The 27,795-nt window shown below is 40.1% G+C and overlaps 1 protein-coding gene across 9 annotated transcripts; it reads right to left on the bottom strand.

Annotated features, from left to right (window-relative positions):
* Positions 1–9,288: 9,288 nt before the first annotated feature.
* ZSCAN12 (zinc finger and SCAN domain containing 12) lies at positions 9,289–27,725 on the bottom strand. 9 transcript variants are annotated; one of them, XR_011505132.1, is made up of 7 exons: positions 27,408–27,725; positions 26,185–26,677; positions 21,737–21,881; positions 13,163–20,305; positions 10,415–12,242; positions 10,181–10,313; positions 9,289–10,071 (listed from the first exon to the last, which is right to left on the bottom strand). XR_011505132.1 is itself a non-coding variant. In XM_070515416.1 (5 exons), the coding sequence occupies exons 2-5, from the start codon at positions 26,608–26,610 to the stop codon at positions 12,122–12,124; spliced, it is 1,845 nt and encodes a 614-aa protein (XP_070371517.1). In that variant the 5' UTR covers positions 26,611–26,677; positions 27,408–27,725; the 3' UTR covers positions 9,289–12,121. The 9 variants fall into 9 exon arrangements, 1 of the variants encoding a protein (XP_070371517.1); XR_011505130.1 differs by having other exon boundaries at positions 9,289–10,313; positions 10,415–10,523; positions 11,800–12,242; XR_011505129.1 differs by having other exon boundaries at positions 9,289–10,313.
* Positions 27,726–27,795: the final 70 nt, after the last annotated feature.

Here is a 27,795-nt window from a genome sequence, read left to right as displayed (position 1 = left end):
GTGTCTAATTTGAGGGAATTAGAATTTTTTAAAAATTTATGCATGTGAAGTTTTATCACCATAAAACTGAAAGACAATGAATAAATCTAAGAGGAACATCCATAAAGGATGCTCCAAAGTATGAGTTATGTGTACATGTACAGTCAGCTTACGGAGACACAGAATAAACAAGACCAAAAGGGGCACCAACAAGGATATGCCTTCCCACCTGAATGCCATCTTTTAGGAGAGGTTTTACCCATATAGAGATATAAAGTAAAACACATTGATATCCAAACCCCCAAATAAATACAATTTTGAAAATAGTAAATTTTGGATGATATAAATAATTGGCTGAATCTTGGGATAAAGTATAAGTTATCCTTATTTGAATATATACAATTGGTATAATTTTTTTTAAACTCTCAAGTTACTCAGTGGCTGTCCCAGCGTAACTAGATTTTATTCCTGTGAATAGAAAAGGCTATGTCCTAGCAATAATCCTGTATAATTAATGTTTTCTTCCATTTCTAAAAGATGTGTTCCTCAAAAGAAACAAGGGATTAAGGACTGTAGTATGTGGAATTCCATCTTTGGTGAACAAGATTGTAAAAATTTGAAGAGCATGAAAACTGAATTGCTGAAATGTCAATAAATAGAAATTGTTAATCCCATCTATCTCATTCCCTGTCAAATAGCAAATATCCCACATCCCATATCCAAGTAAGTCCCAACCACCCATACAAAAACAACACAAAACCAACCAAAAAACAAAAACAACCTAGGTAAGAGTGAAGTATGTATATCGCAGCTTTCTCAATGTGATTAAAAGCACTTAATTTTCCTTTTAGTTCATTTCACATTTTAATTTATACCTGTATATTTCAAGGGAACAGAGTGCTTCTTTTTCACTCCTTGAAAGTCTGAGATGTGGGTTTTGGTTCCACATTCATTGAAACATCCAACGTAACCTAAATTCATTTGGCCACTGACGTTTGCGGTGCTGAAGTTGGATACTGGGTATCAATTAGAATTGTAAAATTACCCAGAGTGCCTACTGGCAAGAATCAAAAGTGATTACAGAAATAGCACTTTCTGTCACTGCTAGCCACGTAGTTATTTCCTATGTAACCTATGATGCCTTTTCTTTTTCTTTTTCTTTTTTTAATTTAGCTATCCTTTGTTTCCTATTACTCTAGAAAACTCTCTCTGCCAGCAATCTTTGTATCACCGGGGCTTCTCATGCTCTGCTCAGAGCATTTATTATACAGCTTAGTTAATCACAGAAAATCTGTTTCCTTCCTTTGTCACAAGGCTCTTGCAAGAACCTCATTCATTCAAGAAACACTGAGTTCCTACTAAGTGTCAGTCCTATTTTAGTTCCTTAGGATGCTGCAGTGAACAATACACTAATGGCAAACACGTATAGTTCTTAACTCGTGCCAGTCACAATTCTGGGCACTTCACATTTATTACTCATGAGTTAAAACCGACACAAATCTCTGCCCTTGAGGAGCTTATACTAATGTTAGGGTCGGGGTGAGTTGGCGATAGAGACAATAAACCTCTGTTGAAACAATAAATATTGGACAAAGAAAATATGTAAATTTATAGTGGGGTGATGAGAGCTATAGAAGCAGACAGGGGAAAGATGCTGAAGGTGTATATGGCAATTTTAAATACGGTAGTAAAGACATGCCTCACTGAGGTGACATCTGAGTCCCCTCAGAGAAGTGAGTCAAGCTGGCCATAGAACAGGACCCAGGTTCTCCAGCCCATGATCAAAACTTTTCAAAGGCCCTTTGCCTCAGCATCCCAACCCAGAAAGATCCGACCCACCACGCCCAGTCGCCTGTCTGGGCCGATTTTGCTGCAGACGCATTTGGGAAGAGGCAGGGGGAGAAGGAATGGGAGGGAGGCTTCTCCGCTCAGAGAACCCTGCTCCGCACCCCCTTCCTCCGCGTCCCAGCCGGTCCTAATCAGAGCCCTACCTGGGGTCTCGAGGATGACTCCGAGGGGAGGAGCGCAACAGTGGCCTCCAACCATCCTCACCGGACACTCTGATCCCTTGCGCCGCAAACCACTGAAGCTCGAGGTTTTCACAAATTCGACTCCCGCGGGTACTGGCGCTTCTCTCATCCCGGATGCACTTCCGGGTCCACTCTAGGATCCCCAAACGCCGTGGTTGCTCTTGAGAAGACTGAAGAGCCTTGGCTGGATGGGGCTCACAGACGGAATGGACCCGCTCTCCAACCTGGATTTCCATTTCCTTGCTGAAGGAGGCACTTTGATCGCCTTATCTGCCTACAGGCCGATCTCCAGTATTGGTAGTGGTTATGAGCGTGGACTCAGTTCTATCTACTGGTGGTTATGAGCGTGGACTCAATTCTATCTATAAAATTCAGACATTTTCCTTATAGGATTCTTTGCTGACATTACCAGACTTTTTATATATATATAGCAACTAGAGACAGGACCTGGCACAATTAACACTTTGTATTTGTTGAAGAAAAATGTGCCTTACCTCTACAGGCCTGACACTCATCCGTCCTACCTTTGAGCACTGACCAGCCTGGTGGTCTCTGGAAACGTGTCCGAGTTTCTGTTTCTAAACTCACGGCTCAGGGCTCAGTTGAAAGAGGAATGCTATGTGGTAAGAGTGAGAAGGAGTGGGCTTCTCTTACACATAAGTGTCTCTTGCCCTTATCCTTGGCGTTCTTTCCTGTTCTGATTATATAAACAGCAAATCTGAATGAAAATGAAGCTATCTGTTCCTACAAGAATATGCTTACAGACAGCTCCTAGATATAAGAAAAAAACTGAAATTGTGAGTGTTTCACTCCCTATGTTTTAAATTGTTTTTACATTCTAACTGTAGCCAGGGTCACTAGCAAATATTTACTTGATATATGAACTGAGGTTACTTAGAAAATGTATATTGAAGGAAGAGTTCTGACATTCTTGTCCACTGGCACATACTGAAAGAGTAATCTGAGTACAGAGAGTCAGTGTCTAACTTCAGAAAGCAGCACCAGGGCAGGAGGCGTCTGAAGAAACTGACCTGTACTGTCAGTATCCAGAAGTGGATTCAGGCATCCAGGCCACTTGAAATGATCAGTGCCCAGTGGTGTGCTCAGAGAAACACTAAGTTCAGTCCACCAGCAAGGTAAAGGCAGACTGAGGATCTGAGAAATAAAAGGTACTTCCAGATGCACCTGTTAGGGCTGGCACTAATGCACACAGGCAGCTGTTGCCAAAAGAGGACAACATGGGGCTCCCTCTGCTACCAAGGCACCTCCAAGATCCAAAGGAAATGTCTGAGCTCTAGGAAGCATGAGTGGTCAGAACTGTTGATCTTTTTTTTTTAATCTACCCGATTAAGAAAACCAACTTCCCACAGGAAACCTTTGTGGGGTATTAAATTTAATAACAGGATGGGGACTTGAATCAAAGGATGACACTCTTGGCCTTTTATTTCCTGGTCAAAAGAATGCAGCCCAAAGATCAGATAGCACATTTGAAAAGCTAACCTAGAAATGTAATGGAATTTCAACCAAGAAAACATGTATTTCATTCCTACTCCCATTCCTTGTCAGTATCCTTCATTTTTAACAAGGGTCTCTCAACTTCAGCACTATTGACATTTTGGGCTGAATGATTTTGTTGTGAGGCTATCCTGTCCATTGTAATGTGTATAGCAGCATCCTTGGCCTCTACCCACTAGACGCCAGTAGCTCCTTCCTCCCTCTGTATCCCTTCCCATGCTAACTGTGAAAACCAAAGTCTCCTGACATGGTCAAATGTCTCCTGGGGGACAAAAAACACCCCTTGTTGAGAAATACTGATTTAAACCAAGCCTATTTAAGATATGAAATTTAAAAACACTTATCAAAGACCTACTTCCTATAGTCTTCTCCCATCTGCATCTCATGGCCACTCCTCTACCACCCAGCCAGTCCAAGCAGTCATTTTTTCCTGACCTTTCAAAATCTAGCAGTCCATATGAAATCTAAGTTACTTCATTCTTAGCATGAAGTCTAATGATGTATTACCACTCTCTACCTCCTTTGTTATGGCTGGCAGCATTGCCCATGGATCACTGGCCTTCTGCCAAACAAGGGAAGGCTCTTATGATGGGACATCGTTATTCTACTTTGTAGGGTAAATGCAGTAGAACGAAACTATTAAAGTGTCAGGGCTCCAAATCATGGGTTTCTTTCAGTCCCTACAGACCAGTGAAGAAAATTCTATCATGAAGGGTTGTAGGGAGTGAGGAAAAGAGGGTCATTTTCACATGAGTTATGTTCCATAGGTATTCCATAGGTATTCTTGAGGTATAACTTATTATAAAGTTGTTTCCTCCCAGTTAGTAAGTTCCCTGAACGTTTTTCCGACTTGGCTTTTGCATTTAACAAATGCCTGATTCAGCACAATGTACTCCCATCAAACTTGACTGACAAAACAGTGCTTGTTTGGGACACATATGATAGAGGGAAACTGAACAATAAAAAGTCTGTAAAGAGTGAGGGTTCAGAACCCTTGACAGTACAAGTTGAAAGGGGCCTGGGAAATGATCTTGTACAATGCTCTTTAAACTATTTTGAATATGACCTATAAAAATGAATACACTTTACAAATGACATAGTTACACACACAAATATATAATACTGAAACAAAAATATCACAAAACGATACTTATCCTTAGTATGAGAATTCTGATACTTTCTGTTCTAAATGCTTCTACTTTTTAGAAAACCTACTGATGGAGGATAATGGCAACTGCTTAAATCTGTGTCTCCAAACATAACCTCCCAAAATAATATAGAACAAGAAAAACAAATAAAATTATAGAAAAACTATGCCCTCAAGACTACCAGAAGACAAAAAATACCTAAACTTGAAATTACCTGGAAGCACAAAATGACAAAACACCAAAATCTTCCTATGGCAAACCTCTGTGGTGAGAAAGGACAGTCTGAGAAAAAGTCATAGAAGAGAGAAGAGGGGAGCTAGCAGTGAGCCTAAAAATTGCTATAAAACTACCAACAGAAGGAGGAAGTCTACCCTAGTTGTGAAAACTTGGAAAAATATACTGGGAGATGAGAACACTGAAACAAAATTAATATTTAAAACCATAATCCAAGAACACTTTAGAGAGTTAAAACAATGAAAAGAAGATCTGAATATAGAAAAGCCTCAATGGATACTCGGGAAAATTACCCTGGAACAAGCAACTCAGAGATACATGTTAGAAAATCTGTTTGACTTTAAAGACAAAGAAAAATGTTCTCCAGACCTCTAAGGAAAAACATTAAATAACTTAAAAGGACTAAATCTATTAGACTGGTATCCATTTTCTCAAAAACATCATACAAAAGGAAACTATAATGGAATATTATTTTTAAAAAATTCAATAATAGTGTGACACAACAATTTAATATTCAGTTGTCCTTCAAGTATCAAGACTAGAAAAATATTTTGAGACGTGTAAGAACTTAGGGATTTCAGTACTCATGAGTCCTTGAGGAGTCAACTGGAGAACAAGCTTTATTCAATCATATGACTTGGAAAACTCCAAAATTATTGATGGATAAATTTTAGTATACTTTATTGTAGATCTAAAATTAAAACAAGAGTGGCAATAAGAGTTGAAGACAAATATGTAAACATTGTATGTTGTAACAACGTAGAAATAATGCAACATAAAAATGGGAGAAGGGACACAGTAGAATAAGCTCAGTGACTATTATTGCACAGGCAATGGATTGGACATAAAAGAAACAGAAACCGACAAAACCAATAGTAAAAGGCTAGATAAGAAAATAAGTGACTAAGGGCATTAAAAATGTATAAGTACAAATGTTACCATTTAATAAAACCACAAATTTTCCTAAATACCAAGAATATTTTTAAAGGAAAAGAGCAAAAAATACACAAGAAATAAATGTAGCAAATATGACATAATACACACAAAAAATTACAAAATAAATTGAGAGTTGGGACCAAATAGATCAATCATATCAATAAATGTGAATGGACTTAACTTACCTATTAAAAGATTTTCAATTAAGCTCATAAATTAAGACCTGACTATGTATTCCTTGTACAGTGAACACTGCTGAGACAAATTCAAAAGATCTAAAGTAGAGAAATGTACCACATTCATGTGTTAGAATACTCAGTATTCTTACTTAGGATGTCAATTCTCCCTAAATTGATCTATAGATTCAAGGCAATCCAAAATAAAATCCCAGGAGACTTTTTGTAGAAATTCACAAGCAGTTTCCAAAATTCACATGGAAATGGAAATGACCTACAATAACCAAAATAACTTTGAAAAAGTTGGAGGGCTAATGCTATTTGATTTCAAGAATTATTATAAAGGTCTGGTATTCGAAAGAGAATGGTATTAGTGTAAAGGTAGACAAATCATTTGCACAGAATGGAACGTCCAGAAATACTCCCATGAATATGAAAAAGTGATTTTCAACAAACGTTCAAAGGCAATTCAGTAGAGAAAAAACTAAAAACCATAAAGCACCTAAAAGTGATCGTAGAATAAAGTTTTTGTGACTTTGGGTTAGGCAAAGATTTCTTAGCAATATCACCAAAAATATGACCAAAAAGAAAAAAAAGGGGGGCCAGCCCCGAGGCCAAGTGGTTAAGTTCATGCGTTCCACTTCAGCGGCACGGGGTTTCACCGGTTCAGATCCTGGGCGCAGACACGGCACTGCTCGTCAGGCCATGCTGAGGCGGTGTCCCACATAGTACAACCAGAGGCACTCACAACTAGAATACACAACTGTGTATTGGGGGGCTTTGAAGAGAAAAAGGAGAAAAAATGATTGGCAACAGATGTTAGCTCACATGCCAATCTTTAAAAAAAAAAAGAACAAAAGAGGGGCTGGCCCCGTGGCCGAGTGGTTAAGTTCGCGCGCTCCCCTGCAGGCGGCCCAGTGTTTCGTTAGTTCGAATCCTGGGCGCGGACACGGCACTACTCATCAGACCACGCTGAGGCAGCGTCCCACATGCCACAACTAGAAGAACCCACAACGAAGAATACACAACTATGTACCGGGGGGCTTTGGGGAGAAAAAGGAAAAAATAAAATCTTTAAAAAAAAAAAGAACAAAAGATAAATTGGACTTAATCAACATTTAAAACTCTGCTCTCCAAAAGACACTGTTAATAGAATGAAGACAATCCACAAACTGGAAGCAATATTCACAAATCACTGCACTGATAAAGGACTAGCATCCAGAATAACAAACCACCCAAGAAAACAATGGGCAAAAATTTCAACGGATACTTCAGCAGAGGCTGATGGGGATAGCAAATAATCCCATGAAAAGATGCTCAATATCATTAACCACTAGGAAATGTAAATTAAAATTACAATAAGATACCACTGCACAACCTATTATATGTTTAAAATGAAAAAGACTGACCATATTAAGGGTTAGCAAGAACGTAGAGTGATGGAACTCTCATACACTGCTGGTGAGGAAGTAAAAGAGAACAAACACTGGAAAACAATCTGACAGTTTCTTTAAAAGTTAAAAATATTCTTATCATCTATATCCGACCATCCTGCTCCAAGGTATTTACTGAAGAGAAATGAACACATATGTCCATACAAAGACTTGTACACAAATGTTCATACCAACTTCATTTTTAACAGCCCCCAAATGGAAATAATCCAAATGTCCATCAACAGGTAAAAGCATAAGCAAATTGTGGTATATCCACCCAATAGAATACTACTCAACAATAGAAAGAATGAATTATTGATGCATGCAACATGGATGAATCTCAAAATAACTATGCTGAATGAAAGAAGTCAGACCAAAAATAGAACATACTGTATGGTTCCATTCATACACAATTCTAGAAAATGCAAACTAAATTTATAGCAACAGAAAGCAGAGCAGAGGTTGGATATGGGGGCAGTGTGCAGGGAAGGGTGGGAGGGAGGAATTATCAAGGGACATGGGGAAACCTTTTGGGGTGATAGAGATGTGCATTATTTTGTAGTGATTATTTCACAGCTGTGCACATGTTAAAACTTATCATGTACAATTGTACACTTAGCAGTTTACTGTATATCAATTTCCCTCAATAAAGCTTTTTAAAAAGTCATAATAGATTATATTGCAGATTCTAGGGAAGTAATTTGAAAATCTAGGTGAAATAATAATTTGAAAATCTAGATGATAATTTTCTAGGCAGATAACAGATTACCAAAATTGACCCCCTTATAAATAGAAAGGCTTAATAGACCATTTCTGTAAAAGAAAGAGAGAAAGTTACCCAGGAATTATTCCACAAAAAAGCACTCAGCCCAGGTTTTATGTCAGAATTCAACCTTCAAAGACCAGCTAATTCCAAGCCTATATAAATTGTTCTAGAGCATTAAAAATGAACAAGAATTTAACTCTTTTTATGATGCAAATAAAATACTGAAACCTAAACCTGAAAAATATAGTACAAAAAAAGAAAATTGGACCAATTTTACATAAATATTGAAGAAAAATGTACTAAATAAAATAGCAAGTAGAACTCATTAACAAAACATCATGACTAAATGGGATTAATTCCAGGAATGCAAAGTTGGCTCAGTATTAAGAAACATTTTCAAATAATGCAAGGCAATAACAACGTTAAGGAAAAGAAACGTGATTTCCATAGATGCTGAAAACACCCTCTAGAAAATGCAGTCCATCTTTTAAAATAGGGACTATAATACCTTGTCAAAAGAATCTAATGATGCACAGCAGATCCAAAGAATCATTGCAAAGTTCTGAAATCTGTGTTCCTGTATTTAGTGAGCTACTATAAAATATGTAAGCCTTATTCTCCTAGAGATTGGGCTGTATTACCAACTTGCCGCAGGGCTTCTAAAGATTCTTTCCTCTTCTAGCCTGTAGGTTTTAGAACTGAAAAGGATAACAAGCAAGTCACTTAAAGTACCAGCCTTCACAAGATTATATTCTGTGTTATCTATAAGGGAAAATATCTCTAGCATTATCTGTCAATAGGTTATATGTGAAGTATCTTTTTCTGTCTTAAAAAAATAATCAGACCAAAGCTGGAAAATATATATTCTCTGAAGGACACGTATATAGCCTTGTGTTGGAGAACACAGAGGCAGTCCCAAATCTGGGAAAGTATCCAACAATTCAACGATGTGGTTCCTTTCTTTACATTTACTGAAACCATATAAATGTGATTTTTGAGTCCCAGGGTACTCATACATGCCTATTTAGCCCATCAATAAAATATATTTATAACACAGTAAGACAATATTACTACAGTCTACATTTGTTGAATGAATTTAAGATATGAGATTAGAGCAGGCATGGGGAAATAACATATCTTCAATACACAGATAATCATCCAGGAGACAGGATCACAAGTCCAGGGATGCAGAGAAAGAGTTTATTTCAAAAGTCCTGGTTGCTTACATATATAGACTCCTCTAGGAATCGAAAAAACTTCTGACCTTTCCTTTTCTTGACCTGAGACACTCATTGAATATTTTTACTGGCTAAAATGGGCAATTTAGAAATACTTCTTCACCATACAACTGCCCATTTACGTTAATTATATTAATTTTCCAATACTGTGGAGAGACTGTAGGTGAGGCTTGATCTCTATCTATATAACTTCCCACAATCCTCTCATTTATAAGAGCCTCTCTAATATGGATTTGCTGATGTTTACCAAGATCCAAACTCTTATCTGAAGAATTTTCCATACACATCACACTGTCAGGGTTCTCTTGAGTGTGAATTCTCCAATGCTGAACAAAGCTGGTGATTCCATGGAAAGTATTTCCACATTCATCACGTTTATAAGATCTCTCTCCTCTGTAGATGCTCTGGTGCACAGTCAGTCCTGACTTCTGGGTGGCCTTCCTATTTCCTTCACATAACATTCTGCAAGATTTCCACGCTGAATGAAGGCCTCCTCACAGTCACCACATTTATGCAGTCTCTGGCTTATGTGGATTCTCTGATGTCAAAAAAGGCCACTATAGCTGAAAGCTTTCCCACATTCCTTATACTGATAAGCATTTTTCCTTGTGGTGATCTGCTGGTGGCAAAAGAGGGATCCGTTATAAACAAAAGCCTTTCCAAACTTGTTGCTCTCAGAGAGATTCTCTTCCATGTGGACTCCCTAATGCTGAGTAATGACTCACCAGAAAGTAAAGTTTTTACTACACTTATTGCATTGATAATGCAGTTCTATAGAGATCCCCCAACATGATTTAGCATCTTCACAGTTTTTTTGTGTTGGAGACAAGTCCTTATTTTCATTCTCAGTAACATCATCTAAAAAAAATGCATAGACAATTCAAATGTCAGCTGTATCTTCTGCTGAGATAATGAGACTTTAGTTGAGGAACACTGACAAAAACAAAACCCAGTCTTACCTAAAGTGTATGCCTTTTCCACGTCTTAAAACTGCCATCTCAAGTGTATAAAGTGTCAAAGAAGGCATGTGAGGTTCCAGTTTGAGTGAGGAGATAACTGGGCAGGAGACTGGAATAGCATGCAGGATTTTCTCACAAAATGTGACAATAAAAGAATCAGGAAGGTATAATAAGAAAAAGTTAAGAGAAGATCAGTTTGAATCCAGAGATGAAAAACAGGGAATATTATGAAACCAAGAGGAAGTTTAATTTGCAAAGGCTAGTTAAAAGGACCATTTACACCAAGTGAAATGTACCTAGGCCACTCCTATAGACAAAATGCTCCATGAATATTTGTTGAGTGGATCAATAAACAACAGGATATGATAAAGGTTATCTTGAAGTGATAGTAAGACCAGTATCAAAATACATATACTATTTTGATGTGGGAAATCAGTAAACTGGAAAAATTGCAGTGGGGAAAATAACTTTCCCAATAATGTTCAGGACTAAAACATAAGAAGAAATCAGTACTTGAAGCTAAAGGAGTTGGACAGGTCAAAACAAAATAACAACAAAGCAAAACACAATGCCCCTGGCAAATACGGCTGAGAGTTTCTACCTGAAGAATTGGGCACAGCAAGCCCTCATGGCTTAGTGGTTAAAATTCAGTGTGCTCCACTTGGCAGCCTGGGTTCAGTTCCCAGTCGCGGAACCACACCACTCGTCTGTCAGTAGCCATGCTGTGGCAGTGGCTCACATAGAACTAGAAGTACTTACAACTAAAATATACAACTATGTAGTGGGGCTTTGAGGAGGAGGGAGAAAAAAGAGGAAGACTGGTAACACATGTTAGCTTAGGGTGAATCTTTCCCAGCAAAATAAATAAATAAGAATTGGGTAGATAATGAGAAACAGATTGGTAGGGGCAAGGTTTTAAGGGAGAGAACACTATTAACAAGAGTTCTAAAAAGCTTCCTTTCGAGAATCTCTCCTTTCTCTGCAGAAATCCTTTCTCATCAGCTTTCTGCTTCAAAGGCAATAATGCTGAGAGTTAAACTAAGATACGGTCTTAAGAGGCTGGACCCGAAACCTTTGATTCCAAGGTACTATCTCTGTCATAGGCATAGCTTGTTCTTTTCTTCAGCCTTGGCCCTAAAGGCAATGGGATGAAGCTGGTCTTGAACTGATTTTAAAGCTAAACTTTCCCCAAAAACCCAATAGAGAAAGAAAAGGTTCCATATGTGCACATGAATACCAGGGGGAATTAAAGCCCACAGCAGAGACACTGGGTTATGGCTCCAGAGATATCTGAGGGATCCTAAAGTCACGTTTTGCTGTTTTCTGTGCTATTCCGGAAGCCTTTCACTAGTCAAGCCATAAGTTATCTTCCCAACCCTTCCCACCTGATGGTGTGTCCTTCAAGCTGTCTCTTCAACTTCTCCAGCATGACTGATGCCTCTTCTCCACATTCTAGATGATATTATCCTACCTAGGTCTGCAGCTCTCCAGGCAGGGGTCAGGACCTGCTTCAACATCTGCTCCTTGGTCTGTATTTCTAGTCTCAGCAATTGTGGGCAGAGCTTCCTGAGTCTTCTGACAGCCCTGTGAGGTCCAGATCTTTATCTCCTGATAGTAACAACTTAAAGTTTGAAGAAAGGTCTGTGATTTCTTTGCCAGCCGGATTCTTGGCACAGCACATCCCTGTTCCTGTACCATCAGTCACTATTAGAGAGCTTTCCTGCAAGAGGACTGCCATTCTGGAATGAGAGAGCTGAGGAGAAGATTCACTCCAGCTTGGGGTTCACACTGATTTTTCAGAAGTATTTCCCTGTAGCTAGTCTTCTTCCTAAGGCACAAAATAAAACTGTTAAAAGAAACTCTAAATTTTGTTAAGCTCTTTTACCCAAGAACTCACTTACCTGGACAATGCACTTAAAGAAAAAGGAACTGTCAGGAAGCTAAATAAATTAGGAGTGGGAGTGACTTTGCAAATTATTAGCTAGCAACACCTACTAAAATCTCTTACTTCCTAAATGTTTATGTTAATAAAGCTTGAGAGAAAGACCATGACCCTCTTTCCTTTGGTTCTCTCCTTCAGAGAATCCCAAATAAAGGGTAAAGAAAAGAACATCAGAGGGGGCTAGCCCAGTGGCATAGTGGTTAAGTTCAGTGGGCTCCACTTCGGAGGTCTGGGTTCCTGGATACTGATCCTAGGAGCAGACCTATACCACTCATTAAGCCGTGCTGTGGCAGCGTCCCGCATACATAATAGAGGAAGATGGCCACAGATGTTGGCTCAGGGCCACTCTTCCTCAAGCAAAAAGAGGAAGATTGGCAACAGGTGTTAGCTCAGGGCCAATCTCCCTCACCAGATTAAAAAAAAAAAGGACATCAGAAATGAGAAAATAACAACAGCTAATATTTGTTTAAAATTGACTACGAATTTACTCATTTAAGTAGATACTATACAATTCCACTGACAGATGACTTATACTGAGGCACCGAGAGATTAAGTAATTTGCTCAAGGTCGTAAAATCAGTAATTAGATCTATGTCTTTTCCTTGCACTCAAGCGTCGTCCCATCTGCTCTAGGGAGAGTCATGAGTCAGATCATCTCCGCAAAAGAACCCAACCTTCCTTTTACCAAACCAAGATCTCAGACTTTCCTCTTTTTCTCAACAGCCCCAGTATCTTAACACAGCTCAAAACTTGGAAGCCCTCCTGAACTTTCCCCCGTAACTCCCAATCATCAGACCCAACCTCACCGGAGTTCTGATGGGCCGGATCAGACACTGAGTCGAACCCAGATGCCACGAACCCACAACAACGACCTCCACACGCACGCCACAACGACTGTAAGAGCTCGCAGTTTTAAGCCTGCACTATCACCAGCCGCCTCACCATTCGGTGTTCTCTAGGAATCTGGAGGGTTTCTCCTCTCTGTGGTCGCCTGACAGTATCCCCGCCCCCGCTGAACGGCGCCGGCTCGGGCTGCGCCGTCAGGTAACTTCAGGGGCCTAAACTCTGAGGCCGGGGCGCTGCAGGTCCCGCCCGGGGTCTTCTTCCAACTGCAGAACATCAGAAGAGCCACTCCAAAGACAAAAAGCGAAAACCCTGAGCTACTAGTTATCTCTGATAACTAACAGGGGCGGAGCCAAAAGATGGGGAATCTCTCCTTGCCAGTTTAGGCGATATTTGTCCCCTGCCGGCCACTGTTTATCAGTTCCCAAGGTAAGAAAGTACAAGTAGACCTAGGTGGGAGCTTTAATCCCAGGGCGGGGCGGAGTATGCAGCAATCCTGGGGAGCTTGCAGCATGCTCACAGGTAATTTAGGGCCTGGGCTGGAGCATCTAGAGCCAACACGTTTGAGAGCCCATGGTAGTAAAACCTTAGAAAACGGCTACAAGGCACTTACCATGTGATCAATACTGTTCTAAGCACTTTATGTATAACCCATTTAGTCCACATTAATTGCCCAGTGAGGTAGGTACTATTATTATCGCCATTTTACGTTTTGAGGAAACTGAGGCACAAGCAGATTAAATCACTTGCCCAAAGTCACACAGCTAGAGTTTGGCTACAGCAAGCTGTCGAGTTCCTTATCCGGGATGAAATGGTGAGAGAGTTACTCCTGAATATTTCACTGGAGTAGGCAGAACTGAGGCACTAGATCAAAAAGCTTATCAAGCTTAGAAAGGAATAATGAAGATCTAACTACGAATCAGAGGTAACTAACGGCCTCCGCTTAGGAGTCCTTCTTGGGACACTGAGGACCAGGACATCTGGACTTAAGATGACTGGTAGAGCAAACATATATATCCCCCAAAGACCACCTTCAACTGTGATGGGTGAAAGCTCTGGGAGCCTTGAATGATGGGTTTTCAGACCTGGAAACCATCTTTTATAATGCGTGTGAAGTGAATAAACTGTTTCCATGAAATCAAGGGAGAACTGCTGGCTCTCAACGATGGTCTTACAATGTGAGCTAGGGAGTTAACTGAGAAGTTCAAAATACTTATGGTTGGCTTTGTCAAAACCAAACTATATACATAAAATCAAATTATATGTATAAAATAAAAATTATATACAATTATTTTATACAAAATATATTCATACATATATTAATATATATGTAAAAATACTTATATGTATAAAAAATAATGTGCAAGGACTCCTTACCAGTTATACCCAGAAAGGTATGGAAGGAGAGGGGATCCAAAGAAATTCTAATAAAATGAACTGCTGGAGGAGCTGTGATATGTGACCTTTCAACGTGAAAAGATGAAAGTTGAGAAGATTCAATTAAAGGCTATCAAATGATTATCCCTGAATTAAACAAGCACTTGTTGCTCAAATAAATTCTGGGCTGTGGAGTCAAGAGGAACACCTGAAAGAACTATTTTATATAATACACAATTATGATTTTTTTAATCCAAGAAGTGGTACTAGCTACAGAGATAAAATCACTTTTGAAAACCCTCATCAAAGATAGATCCATATTGGTTACTGGATAGATCCATAATGGGGGCATCTCTCTAAATCTTTATTATCTGTGTTAAAGAAGACAGCCAAATATCCCTTATTCTGTCAGAATAATGCAGTCAATTATGGTTCTAAGCTAGAAGGGGGATCCTTTCCTATAAAGAGACCATTTTTAAAGTGGAATGTCTCCTGCAGACACCCTCATTGTGCAGGTAAGAAGAACTTAGGGCTGATGTGTATGCTGACCCAACCTCATCCAAGATTTAGTAGGCAGAGAGGATGGTGATATTATTACTTTTGGTGTTTGGACCTAGGACTCTGGAGTTTCTTAAGTATTTTCCAGAATAGTGATACAAGTTAAAAAGTTTCTACAGATAATTACTTGAAACACTGAATACCACTGCAACACACAGTTCTTTCAAATGAAATAAACAGAGGAACTGTGTGTGGGCTCTGGGACTGGGCTGCTTGGGTTCAAATCTTGGCCCCACCACATACTAACTTTGTGACCTCAAGCAGCTTAATTCATCGATTTCAGTTTCCTTAGCTAAAACTGAAATAATTTAAGCATTCAGTAATGTCCGGCCCTCAGTAAGCAAGTAATAAATGTTATGTATTATTGTTAATTAATCCTTTTCTCGATTCCAAAAGATGGCCAATAATGAAGGGTTTGTTTTAACTGTAACAACTCTATAATAAAGTAGTACCGGATATTAATGGAAGAGGCTACTTCTGTTCTGAGTACAGGAGTGCAGAGCTTTTCTAAGTGCTTGTATCTTAGCGCTCTCTACCGCCATCCTCACCATACAGATATTTCTCATTTCAGAGCCCTGCTCAATCCTCTTTCATCATTAGCTGTACCTCATATCTCAGATTCCAGCAACCTCTTCATACAACTATTTTATCTTCATTGGCAGTCCTTTCGCAGACCCTTTCTATTGCACTCTCTGGAACCCCTGTTTGATTGTCAGGTTACTTTTTCATCCAAAGCCCAGTTTAAGCTCACTTCATTTTCCATCATTTTAGAAACCTGGGTCTCCCCCAACCTCCAGGTGCTTTTTGCCTTAAACATTCACATCTTGTTTACCTTGAATCAATTAGAAAAGAGAAGCCAGTCAAACTTATTCTCATCCTTAATGTTATTTCTAAGCCACTGCTTCATGATTCATTTGAGTTTTACATCACTCTATCTGGCTGTTGTGGTACTACTATTGACTGCCATTACTTCTATATTGGACTCACTTCATATGGTTCCTTTCCATCCTGTTATTGTTGATGATTTCAAAATCCATGTAGATAAGCTGCTTCCAAGGACTCTAATTTCCTAGATCCTGTCATTGTCATACTACATCTATCCTTTACACATGAAGATGTACTCTTGACTTCATCACAAGACAGTCTCTGTTCACTGCTCCCCAATTCCATATCTAACATCTCTCATGTCCTCCACTTGCCCCTCAGGGCCTTCAGCTTCTCTGTTGCCAACTTAGTTCCAATAAGTAACCTTATTCTACCATATTTTCTCCTTATCCTGGATAACTAGTTTGATCTCCTTTGATCCCTACCTGGAAATTTCATGCCACTCCACATTTTTTTGGTAGTACAACTGTATTTAGGCACAAGAAACCACCAGAACAAACCCCCATTTATTTTTAAACAAGTTATGAACTGTATCTTTCTATGTAATAGGCATATCCCATTGTTCTGGGTCTTTGTTTATGGTTGCTTTATAAGATTAGGTACTTAAGAGAGTCAGAGGCAAATGGAGGAAAAAGTGTGCATTGAGAGAACATGTTAAACAGAGGATGAACTGGAGAGACTGCAAGTAATGGCACTGAGAGTAGAAAGCAAGTTTAAAATAAAGATTGCATTACAGAGAGCAGTCAGATTAAAGTGAGAGGCTCTGGAGTTAGAGGAACTTCGGTTTGGATAACATGTCTGTGAAATCAGATTTGATGCCAAGTATGGAGAGCCTCAGTGTGGTAAAGAGGACATTCTCATATCGGTTCTTGTGACTAAGTCCCCTCCAATAAGAAGAGTTTGCATGAGAGTAAGAAATTTCAGGCAGGGTAAGCTTAGGTCTCACATACTTATATCTCCAGAGCTCTCAGGCTCACTCTGGGATCCTTGTTTGTTTCTTGGATGTTAAAAATTAGGTTTCCAATCCTACCTGCCTCAATGCCTTGTGTGTGCAACTCCAATTTTGGTCTTATGAAAAAGCCTAAATAAATAGTTCTCAGCTGGTGAATGAGGTGTTTTTCAAATGTTCATTTGCTTTCCTCTGTTGTGAACTCAGAATGTTTTCTTGCACAGTCATGTAAATTCCAATCCCAATAGTCGATCTGGCAAATAATTTGTCTAAGTTATAAGACTAATACTATTATCATTTTTATGGGAAAATGTGTTCACACTTACAATTTAGAAAACTAGGAACACACGTATTTCTATAGTACTACTGATTCTTCTCTTTCCAAGCCAGTGATGATATGCTTATGTTCTATATAGGGATTATGGATAGGAAGGAAATAAGAGGACATCTCAGTAGAGATTTAAAATGATTTCAGTAAATAAAAAGATAAACAGAACAGGAGCCACGTGTACATCTATGTGGCTTGCCTATTTTCCCACTACAATAATCATCATAGGTTCTCATCCAAAACAGAATTGTTTACTGAGTAATCTAGGGGTAAAGTCAACCAATTTTTGGTTGATTTGTATTTTCAGAAGCCCCAAGGGATAGAATCACTAATCTTTAGGTCTTTTATGTGCTCAAGAAGGTATACAAACCAAAAATTGTACACCATTCTCAAGAGCCATTTTTAGGGAATTCAGAACATAGTAACTATCGAGTTGGGAAAAAAGGGAGGTTAATGAGTAAAACAGAGAAAAGCAGCAGCACCCCTCCCCTAACTAAACACATACACACACAAAGGGCTTGCACTAAGACCCTGGAGCCTTGGAATGTAAGTCAGTCTTTTTTTTTAAAAAAAAAAACACTTAAATTTGAAGGAATGGGCAGGCCATCCTGAAGCCCTAGTTTTGGGCATGATGGAGGTCTAATCCCCTGTTCACTCTAAGGAGCTAGTGGCATATGTCCCACAGGTAGGGCTTTCCTTATGCCAAAAATCTGCAGTGGTCCCTTGTTTACGGGACTGTGTTCATGTTTCCTCACTTCGCTGGCAACCACAAAGGCAGTTGTGTCTCGATGCAATGTTTCTCATATTTTAGTTAACATCAGGCGACTGTAGAGCTATAAAAATGAAGATTCTCAACCCCATCCCAGACCTACTGAAGCAGAATATCTGTGAGTGGGACTCAGGCATTTTAAACAAGCTCCACTGATGTTGAGGAATCTATTGTAATGAAAAGGACATGAAGTCAGAGATCTGCACCTAAGTTGCTGGTCTTTTCCTTTGTGTGATGTTGTAGCTATGTCACCATCTCTGTAAGCAAGAGTATCCTCAGTTTTGAAATGGAGAATAATTTTAATTTACCAAGATATTTTAGGAATTAAATGAGAAGAGTGCTTTGTAAGTGTCAAAGTGTTAAAAATATTAGGTAAAATTACTGGCATTCTAGCCCTTCCATAGTTTGTCCCCAAGTTATTTCCAACTTAATGTCATCAACTGCCCAGTTTGAACAAGCTCTCTACTTTAGGTTTGCTAGTATTGTCACTGATATTTCCAAACGACTCTGCTTCCATTTGTTTGAGCCTAAATATTTTCTCCCTTTTGCCTTTCAAATCTGCCCACCAAACCCTTATCGTCAATTAAATCTCTCCTGACCATCTTAGGCAACAAGGATCTGTCCTTCAGAATTTATAGCACTTACTGTCTTCCAAGTGCCATTTTAATTCTCCACCACTTTGAGCATCAATTCTACTGTCCTGTAGTCTTATTTAACTAAACATGTGGTCTTATATATTCCAAACTAGATTGTAAACTCTTTAAGAAAACGAATTTGGTGTTATGCTTCTTGTTCTCCACAGCACCTAATACAAGGGTCAGCACCTAGTGGATTCTTTATAAAATATCTGAGGTTTCCTCATAGCAATAGTGAGTGACTGACATTTTGCCCTGAATCATTTAAAAGCTACTCCAGCCTGCACTCTGTGACATAGCTTCCTTGTAGTCATCACAGAGAAACAGATTTTTCTCCTTTGTGGATCGTCTGATGTTGAATAAGAGCTGAGTTCTGCCTGAACGATTCCCCACACTCTTTACATTTATAGGGACCTCTACTATGGATTCTCTGGTGTTTACTAAGATCTGACCTCTGTCTGAAGGCTTTGCCACATTCATCACATTGGTAGGGTTTCTCCCCAGTGTGGATTCTCTGATGCTGAATGAGGCTGGTGATTCCTCGGAAGGCATTCCCACACTCATCGCACTTGTAGGGCCTCTCTCCAGTGTGGATTCGCTGATGTTCTGTGAGGACTGATCTTTGAGTGAAAGCCTTCCCACACTTGTCACATTTATAGGGTCTCTCTCCAGTGTGAATTCGCTGATGTCCTATAAGACTTGTCCTCTGAATAAAGGCTTTTCCACAAACATCACACTGGTAAGGTTTCTCCCCAGTGTGGATTCTCTGATGTTGAATAAGGCCACTCTGACTGAAGGATTTCCCACATTCCTTACACTGATAGCATTTTTCTTTGTGGTGAGTCTCCTGATGGGAAACAAGGGATGAGTTATAAACAAAGGCTTTTCCACACTCATTGCACTCATATGGCTTTGCCCCAGTATGAACTCCTTGATGCTGAGTAAGTATTGAACGCCGACTAAAACTTTTATTACACTGAGTACAATGATATGGTTTGTCTCTTGTGTGGATTTTGAGATGGTGAAAGAGGCCTGCTTTCTGGCTAAAGGCTTTGCCGCATTCATTACAGTGGTAGTGTTTCTCTCCTGTGTGAAGCCTCTGATGTTGATTAAGAGCTGACCACCGGCCAAAGGCTTTGCTACACTCATTACATTTATATGGTTTCTCTCCAGTGTGTATTATTTTGTGCCGAATAAGCACAGTTCTCCCACGGAAAGTTTTTCCACATTCTTCGCATTTGTAGGGCCTGTCTCCAGTATGGATCCTCTGATGTTCTATGAGGCGTGAGTGCTGACTAAAAGCTTTTCCACAGTCATCACATTCGTAAGGTTTTTCTCCTGGACAAATTCTCTGGTGTTCAGTAAGGTCTGAGTTCTCAGTCAAACTTACTCCATTTTCATCACATATAGGTTGTTTATCTTCCCTAGAATGTCCAGAAGGCTCTTCTGTTTTTTCTTCAGATTCATAGGTTTTTTCATATCTAATAGACTGGGACATTTCATTTTCAAATTTGCTAGATATAGTCCCATATGGTTCCATTTCTTCAGAAACTTCTTGCTTTAAAGTTAAATTCCTGTACTCATTTCCAGTCTCAATATCTGAAACTACAAATGGATCACAAATGTTAACTAATTTCTTATGATAGCAAACAGCAACTTCAATAGGCAACACAAAATTATTGAAATGAAAAATACATAAGAACCTAGAGTTTCTGCACAGCTATAAAATGGTATTGGAATATAGGACAGACCTACTATATAAAACACTCCAAAAACTGTTAAGGAAAAGACCAATAACCCAATAGAAAACAGGGCAAAGGAAAAATTGATGGTTTCCAGGAAAGGAAATACAATAGCTCTTAAACATAAGACAAGATGCTCCACCTCAAAATAAGGGAAAAGCAAATTTAAACAATATTGAGATATTATTTTCACCCATCAGATTTGCCATCAGTTTGATATAACACTGTATTCACAAAATGGATATCACACATTGCAGTGTAAATCGATCCAAGCCTTACAGAGGGCAATTTAACAATATCTATCAAAATTACAAATGTATATAACCTTTGACCTAGTAATTCCACATATAGGAATTTATGCTACAGATATACTCACACATGATTATTCACCAAAGCACTGTCTGTTATAGTAAATAAAACACTGGGGATAACTTAAATGTCATCAGCAGGGAAAAGGATTAGTTAATTGTGTAGTACATCCAGACATTTTAATATTAAGCCACTGTTTAGAAATAAAAAATGCAAGGTTCTACCATCTTAGTGATAAAGAGAGGAAAATATATTCATTTGAATATGAAAAATGTATATGCATAAAAAAATCTCTAGAAGGACAAACAAGAAACTAGTAACAGTAACAACCTATTTTAGAGCAGGGAGGAGGAGACAAGATGGCTGGGAGAATTGAATAGAATGAAAACTTTTCATTTGATAACTTTAAATTTTTGTTTTTGCGCCATGTGAATTTTTACCAATTTAAAAAATTAAATGAAAAAGAAAAAATATAGAGAAAGATAAGGAAGATACAGGGTCTTTCACCCATTCACCGAATTTTAACATTCTGCCACCTTTTCTTTATTACTCCTTCTCTTTATAACAGTACACACATATTGTTTTTTCCTGAACCATCTGAGAGTTAGTTGCAGACATCATGGAGCAAAGGCTTATTTACTGAAGGAGGAAGGATAAAGTCAAAGGGGAAGATAGTGGTATTATCTGGTAGGATAAAGGCTAGAAATAGCAGGGAAGTCAGTACAAAGGACAATAACTATCAGAAGGCCTAAATTAAGTGATCTCAAATAAAAGAAAGACAAAATTTAGAAAAATATTAATATAAAGAGAAAAAAAGAACTGAAGAGTAACAAATTAAGCTGTCTGAGAGTCTATGCATGAGCCCTCAGATTCCCAGAGAGACTTTCCTGACTTCAATGATCAGAAACAGCATGCAGTACAAAAGAGTCCCATGTCCTCTGCTAGCCCTGCCTTCTTCCTCCCAAGATGGGTCTTTCTTCCTTACCTTGCTTCTGTTGGGCTTCAAGTTCTGGAGATTCACACTTTAGCTGGGCTTTCACACACTGGAGGGTCATACTGGGTTCTTGTTCTCTTCCTAGAGGTGCCATCTCCTGCAAGAACATTTCCTGTTCCTCAGCGTGGTCTGAGACCTGAGGTAAATGAGGTATAGCTGAGACACTTGCTCTGACAACAGAAAACAAAAAAGTATACTATTCATGGCAGTGGCACCCAGCTCTCTGAAACTTGAATGAACTGCCATAATCCTACTCATTCTTCAAGGTCAATATAAACATCACCTCCTCTGGGAAACCTTCCCTTCCCCAGCTGGAAGTGATTTCCCCCATACTTAACAGCTAAAGTATGTTGGTTGTGCCAGTTTTACTTCTTTGTCTTATGCTCAAAGAAGTGGAGAAGGAAAGAGAGAAAGAAAAAAGAAAGGAGAGAAGGAAAAGAAGGCTATAAAGAGGAAGAAAGGAGGAAAAAAGAACTTAGGGGAAAATAGAAGAGAGAAAGAAGAAAAGGAAAGGGGCTAAGTAAAGGGAAATAATAGAGAGAAATGATGAAGACAGGCAGAAGGAAACAAAGAAGAAAGAGGAAGAAAAGAAACAGGGTAGGAGGAGGAAGCAGAAAGGAAGGGAAAAGAAGAGAAAGGAGAGAAATCTCTTCCATAGTCACTCCAGAAGCTGTTCCCAATACACTGCTCTTCCAAGGTTTCCATCCCACTTCTCTCCAGGAAGATGATCTTATTTTCTGTTTATCCAAGATTACAATCATCTCAAAAATCATCTAACCTTTTAATTTATCTATGTCCACTCATACTCTTTCCTTCCCTTCTGTCTTAGGGGAAGATGTCTTTTCTTTTTCAAGGCTCCTATCTCCACTTTTGCCTTCAATCCCATCCCTTTCTGCTTCCCTCTGACCCTTGCTCCCTCAATTAACTCATTTATTCAGCAACTTCAGCCACTCTGTAGCTTCCATTCCTGCAAGGGCCCATTCCCTCTTGTATTTAAAAATAGGTTCCCTCAGTATGGTACTGTAAAAAGCAGAATCACTCTACTTACTTTCTCTGTTTCTTAGTTTAGCAGCTCTGTGACCTTGGGCTAGTCACTTACTCTGAGATTATACGACATCATGTCTGTAAAGCATGTAGCACAGGGCCTTGGCATACAACAGGCCCTCAAATTACTCCTCTATCCCCCTCAATGGCTAAATTTTGTAAATAAGAAATCACTATACACTGCTTCTATTTCCTTGACACAGTTTCATTTTGTAACCTCTGTCTCCAGAGTAAGAGCCAAAATCAACAGAATGCTATCTCAGATGTACTGAAAAGATGTTTTGATACTTCAAATTTTGAAAGAAAAAAAAGAAAAAAAAAGGCCAGTACAGTGAGCTGCACCTTCTATCCCTGCCTCCCCGGGTTGACCTCAGAAATCAAGCTGTAAACCCCATTAGCTGCCTCCAGCATGCTGTAAGAGAAAGGACTGGTTGGCAATACAAACTCAACATGTTTAAAACCAAATTACTTTCGCCTGCACCTGAGAATCCAATGTTTCTGTCAGTGTCTTCCTACCCCGGTGGCCACTCCTTCTCAGCTACCACTTCTGGTTACTCTCCTTTTGTCTCATAGCTTTCAATTCCATCCATATTCTGACAAGTGTCACCTTTAAAGTTCTAGCATAGATCCCTCCACTGAATCCCAACTTTCTATATCCAGTTGCTTGCTCAACTTTTCCAACTGGATTCTAATGGGAATCTCAAAATTAACACATCTAAAACCTAACTCTTGATTCCTGTCCCTCCACTCGAAACCTACTTCTCATCCAGTCTTTACCAAATGACAAATCCATTCTACCTGAGTTCAGACCAAAAACCTTAGCAAAATCCTTAACTCGCTTTCTCTCATATCTCACATGCTATATAAAAACAAATCCTGTCAAGCTCTACCTTCAAAATATATCCAGAATCCAATCACATCTCCCCACTTCCACTGCTACTATCGTAGTCCAAGCCACCAATATCTCTTGCCTGGATTACTGCTTATAGCTAAGCCTCCTAAACTTGTTTCCCTGCTTCTACCTTTAACCTCTACGCCTTCCCCTCCCCCATCCCCAACACAGAACTTTCCCAGCATAGCAGCCAGAGTGATTATTTTAAAATTTTAAGTCAGATTAAACCTCTCTTCTGCTCAAAACTCTCCAATGACTTTCCATCTCAGAATAAAATCCAAAGTCCTTTTAATTAATGGCCTACAAGTGCCTACATGATCTGATCTCTTTATAACTATCTGATTTCATCTCCTCCTTGACAAGCACAACTCCACCAGGACAAGCACGTTCTCACCTTAAGACCTCTCCATTTACTATTCCCTTTGCCTGAATGCTCTTATTCTGGATGGCTCCATGGCTTGCTCTTCTGATTCATATCCCTGCTCTAAATGTCACCTTATCTGAGTAGCCTTCACTGACTGGTCTATCGAAAATAGCACAATCTCCATGTCATTCACTATTCCTTTGCTTTATTGGGTTTTTTTTTTTGCTTGAGGAAGATTAGCCCTGAGCTAAAATCTGTGCCAATCTTCCTCTATTTTGTATGTGGGTCGCCACCACAGCAAGGCTGACGTGTAGTGTATGTCCATGCCCAGAATCCAAACCTGCGAACCCAGGCCACCTGGGTTGGTGCCGAACTTAACCACTATGCCGTGGGGCCAGCCCCTATTTTCTTTAACAAATATAATTTGTCACCACCTGACATATTATGTTTGCCCATGTTTTGTTTACCATCTGTCTCTTCTCAGTAGGCTAGAATCTATCTAGACGAGAGCAGCAACCTTCCATGCTTTGTTCGCTGCTGCATTCCCAGTGCCGAGAATGGTGCCTGGTGCAAAAGAGATTTTCAATAAATATCTGAATGAACGAACTCTTCCCCAATTCACTTCCCCTACAGTCTTGAACTCTGTTAGGAATGTCTTCATTACGCTAGTCTTTCAAGCTTGAAATCCCTAGTGCATAGCCTAGAAGAGATTGCTTAGTAAAAGTTTTCCATGCATTCTTCCTTCTTCAAATGTCTAAGCTGTCATTTCCATTTAATTCTTACCTAAGGCATGGCTCATCCTTTCTAGCCACACTTTTATAACTCCATTTCAAACTTAGATCTTTTTGCCACATGCTCCTTCCCTCTCCAGTCTATTTTGTACCCCAATGCTAGATCACACTTCTTGTTTTATCATCTCACTGTTTTATATTTGTGTGTGTGTGTTAGGAAGATTGGCCCTGAGCTAACATCCAGTGCCAATCTTCCTCTTTTTGCTTGAGGAATATTGTCCCTGAGCTAACATCTGTGCCAATCTTCCCCTATTTTGTATGTGGGACACTTTCATAGCATGGCTTGATGAATGGTGTAGGTCCATGCCCAGGATCTGAACCTGTGAACCCCAGACTGTCAAAGCAGACCCTGCTGAACTTAACCACTAAGCCAACAGGCAGGTCCCTCTCACTGTTTTATACTCTTTATACCAAGGTTTCCTAGCCTTGGCTCTATTGACACGTTGGGTCAGACAATTCTCTGCTGTATGAGGCTGTCCTATGCATTCTAAGATGTTCAGCAGCATCCCTGCCCTTTCGCTGCTAGATGCCCCCTTATGACAACCAAAAATGTCCCAAGATGCTGCCAAATGCTCTCTGGGGCACAAAATTGCCAATGGCTGAGAACCACTGCCTTTTATCAATGTTAAAACAAAACAAAAAGGTCCTACATAATTTGGTTCTCTTTTACATCTTGGGGTTAGTAAAGCTCATCTAGACTCAAAAAGAAAAGGTTAGGAGTCTCTGTCCTTCAGAATTAAATCTAAACTCCAGGGCTTGATATTCAAGGTCCTGGACACTCTGTTCTTAACTCTTGTCACAACTCACCTTTCCAACCTAACTTGGCTTTCTACTACTCAAAGAAACATGGGTCCCCTGCCCTGGCCCTCCCTCCTAACTTTCTACTCTGCTCCTATATCCCATTCCTCTGAGATGGTAACTAATTTCTCCATCTTTTAATCCTTTAATGGAGACAGGGCAGTGGATATATCTGCAAAACCTTATTTCTTAATTTGTATTGAACAACAGAAGTGATGCCCCTTTCAAGAGGCTGCTGTCCATTCTGTTACCATCATCTCTCCAAAATTTTCTGTCCTAGAAGACTTGTTTCTAAATCTTCTGTTTCTAATGTTTCTGAGCAGCATTTTATCAAAGAGAACTTTGTAGCTTAGTGCAGAAATACATAATCCTTCCACAGAAAAGGTATAAATAAATTAGGACTACATTAATCAATTTTTCATGACACTCAGGCCCTTTTCTGATGCACCAGTGTCAAGATCACACTTTGTGAACTAATGCTGTACTTCACTCTGGCCTAGAAATCCATAATTCATCGTTTCTCCAACAGAAACCACATCTGTCTTCTCACCTGATATCCTGGCTCGTCCAACTCTCTCTCTAAATCCTCCAGCACAGTCACCACCTCTTCCCCACTCTCTGGATGCTGTTCCTGCACCCAGGCTTGCAGCTCCTCAGGCAGGATCGTCAAGAATTGTTCCAGCACCAGCAGCTCCAGGATCTGCTCTTTGGTGTGGGTCTCCGGCCTCAGCCACTGATGGCAAAGTTCCCGGAGTCGACTCAAAGCCTCACGGGGTCCAGATGTTTCCTGGTAGCAGAACTGCCTGAAGTACTGTCGAAAGACTTCTCTGCTATGGGTGTTGTTCTTCTGCAGCTTCTGATCCTGTCTCGTGGTATACTTATAATTCTCCTCCTTCTGCTCCTCCTCCTCTATCTTTACTTCCAAAAGTTCATCCTGGTTCCTGTGGGCCTGGATAGCCCAAGTAGATGCCATCATAGCCTTGCAAAAGCTGTGTCAGTGCTTCAAGCAAGATCTCCAGTGGAAAGTTTCTTTCTGGGTGGATCTGAGGAAGAAGCCATCATTATTAACACAAATAATACCATAGTCAAAAATCACAAATTCTAAGAATTTAAATATGTGCTTTGAAACACGTCTCCAGGTTAATTTACTATACTCAGGGAAATACTTTGATTAAAAAAGACTTAAGAATAGACTAAAGAGAAAGATTAGGTAAAAAGTGCTAAGTTATTTCAGGACTTTATGAAGAAAGAGTAAGACTTGGAAAGAACATTTCCATTTAGTTCTAGAATAAATGACAACTAAATGGAATAAATCCAACATTTAGAGTAAATAATAATAATAAAACGTTGAGACATCCTCGATTAGCTGCTTTATTTTTTAAATGCCCAGATGTCTGGTGAAAGCCATGAAGTCATAAAACAGCAAAGTCACATGAATTTATTCCCTCTGGGACTTATCTCTCCGCTCCTCATCATTTACAAAGTGAAAAGGCTGGAAATGTTGGTCTTTAAGGCCCTCTTCTACCCTCACATTCTGTGATTCTAAATCTGAAGGGAGGCAAGCCCAGGAAAGGGGCCCTAGGCCGCCGGTCGGCGTCTGAGACGCAGGAGCGTCCAGAAATGTCGGGAGGCGCACAGGCGAGAAGGGTTCGCGGCCCCAGGCACAGCCGGACTCCGCAGAGACCGAGGGCGGACCCCTCAGCCCCGGGCTCCGACCCACCCTCCCAAGGGTCGGGGGATGGCTTCTGTGTTGGGAGCTTCCCGCGGACCCACCTGGGCGGGGAGGACCGCAGGGCGCCCTGCTCCCGCCTGGGGCGGCCCGAGGGCCCCAGGCCGCCAGAACGCCCTAATATCCCGTCGCCCAGCGTCCGGAGCACAGGCTCGCTCACCCGCGGCCCCCGGAGCCAGCAGAGGATTCCCTCCTCCCGGGGCTCCGGGCTGAGGCCTCCAACCCCTTCGGAAGCCAGAACCCAACAAGAACGACCCACAAAGGCCGAAACAAGACCGGCTCGCGGGGTCGGCGCGGGCGCACTTCCGGCGCTGCTCTAGGAAGGGGGAGGGAGGGGCTCTCAACTCGGTAGTTACCCCCGGCTCCCGCGCGCCGCTCCCGCGAGAGGACCGCTGAGGAGTGTCAGGCCGGCGGTTCCACGGAACAGTCTTC

The sequence above is a fragment of the Equus asinus genome, chromosome 8 (genome assembly GCF_041296235.1).
Source record: "Equus asinus isolate D_3611 breed Donkey chromosome 8, EquAss-T2T_v2, whole genome shotgun sequence".
Taxonomy (NCBI): domain Eukaryota; kingdom Metazoa; phylum Chordata; class Mammalia; order Perissodactyla; family Equidae; genus Equus; species Equus asinus.
The sequence above is the reverse complement of the archived record's forward strand: the minus strand, read 5'-3'. Positions and strand labels throughout refer to the sequence as shown.

What these genes read in the sequence shown, in the direction of transcription:
- ZSCAN12 (XM_070515416.1), bottom strand. Translation starts at nt 26,610, where the DNA reads ATGATGGCATCTACTTGGGCTATCCAGGCCCACAGGAACCAGGATGAA. An exon ending in TGGACGAGCCAGGATATCAG is followed by an intron (nt 21,882 to 26,184) that starts GTGAGAAGACAG and finishes CATTTACCTCAG; the next exon opens with GTCTCAGACCACGCTGAGGA. An exon ending in GGCAAAGCCTTCAGACAGAG is followed by an intron (nt 12,243 to 19,152) that starts GTCAGATCTTAG and finishes TTTGTGCCTTAG; the next exon opens with GAAGAAGACTAGCTACAGGG.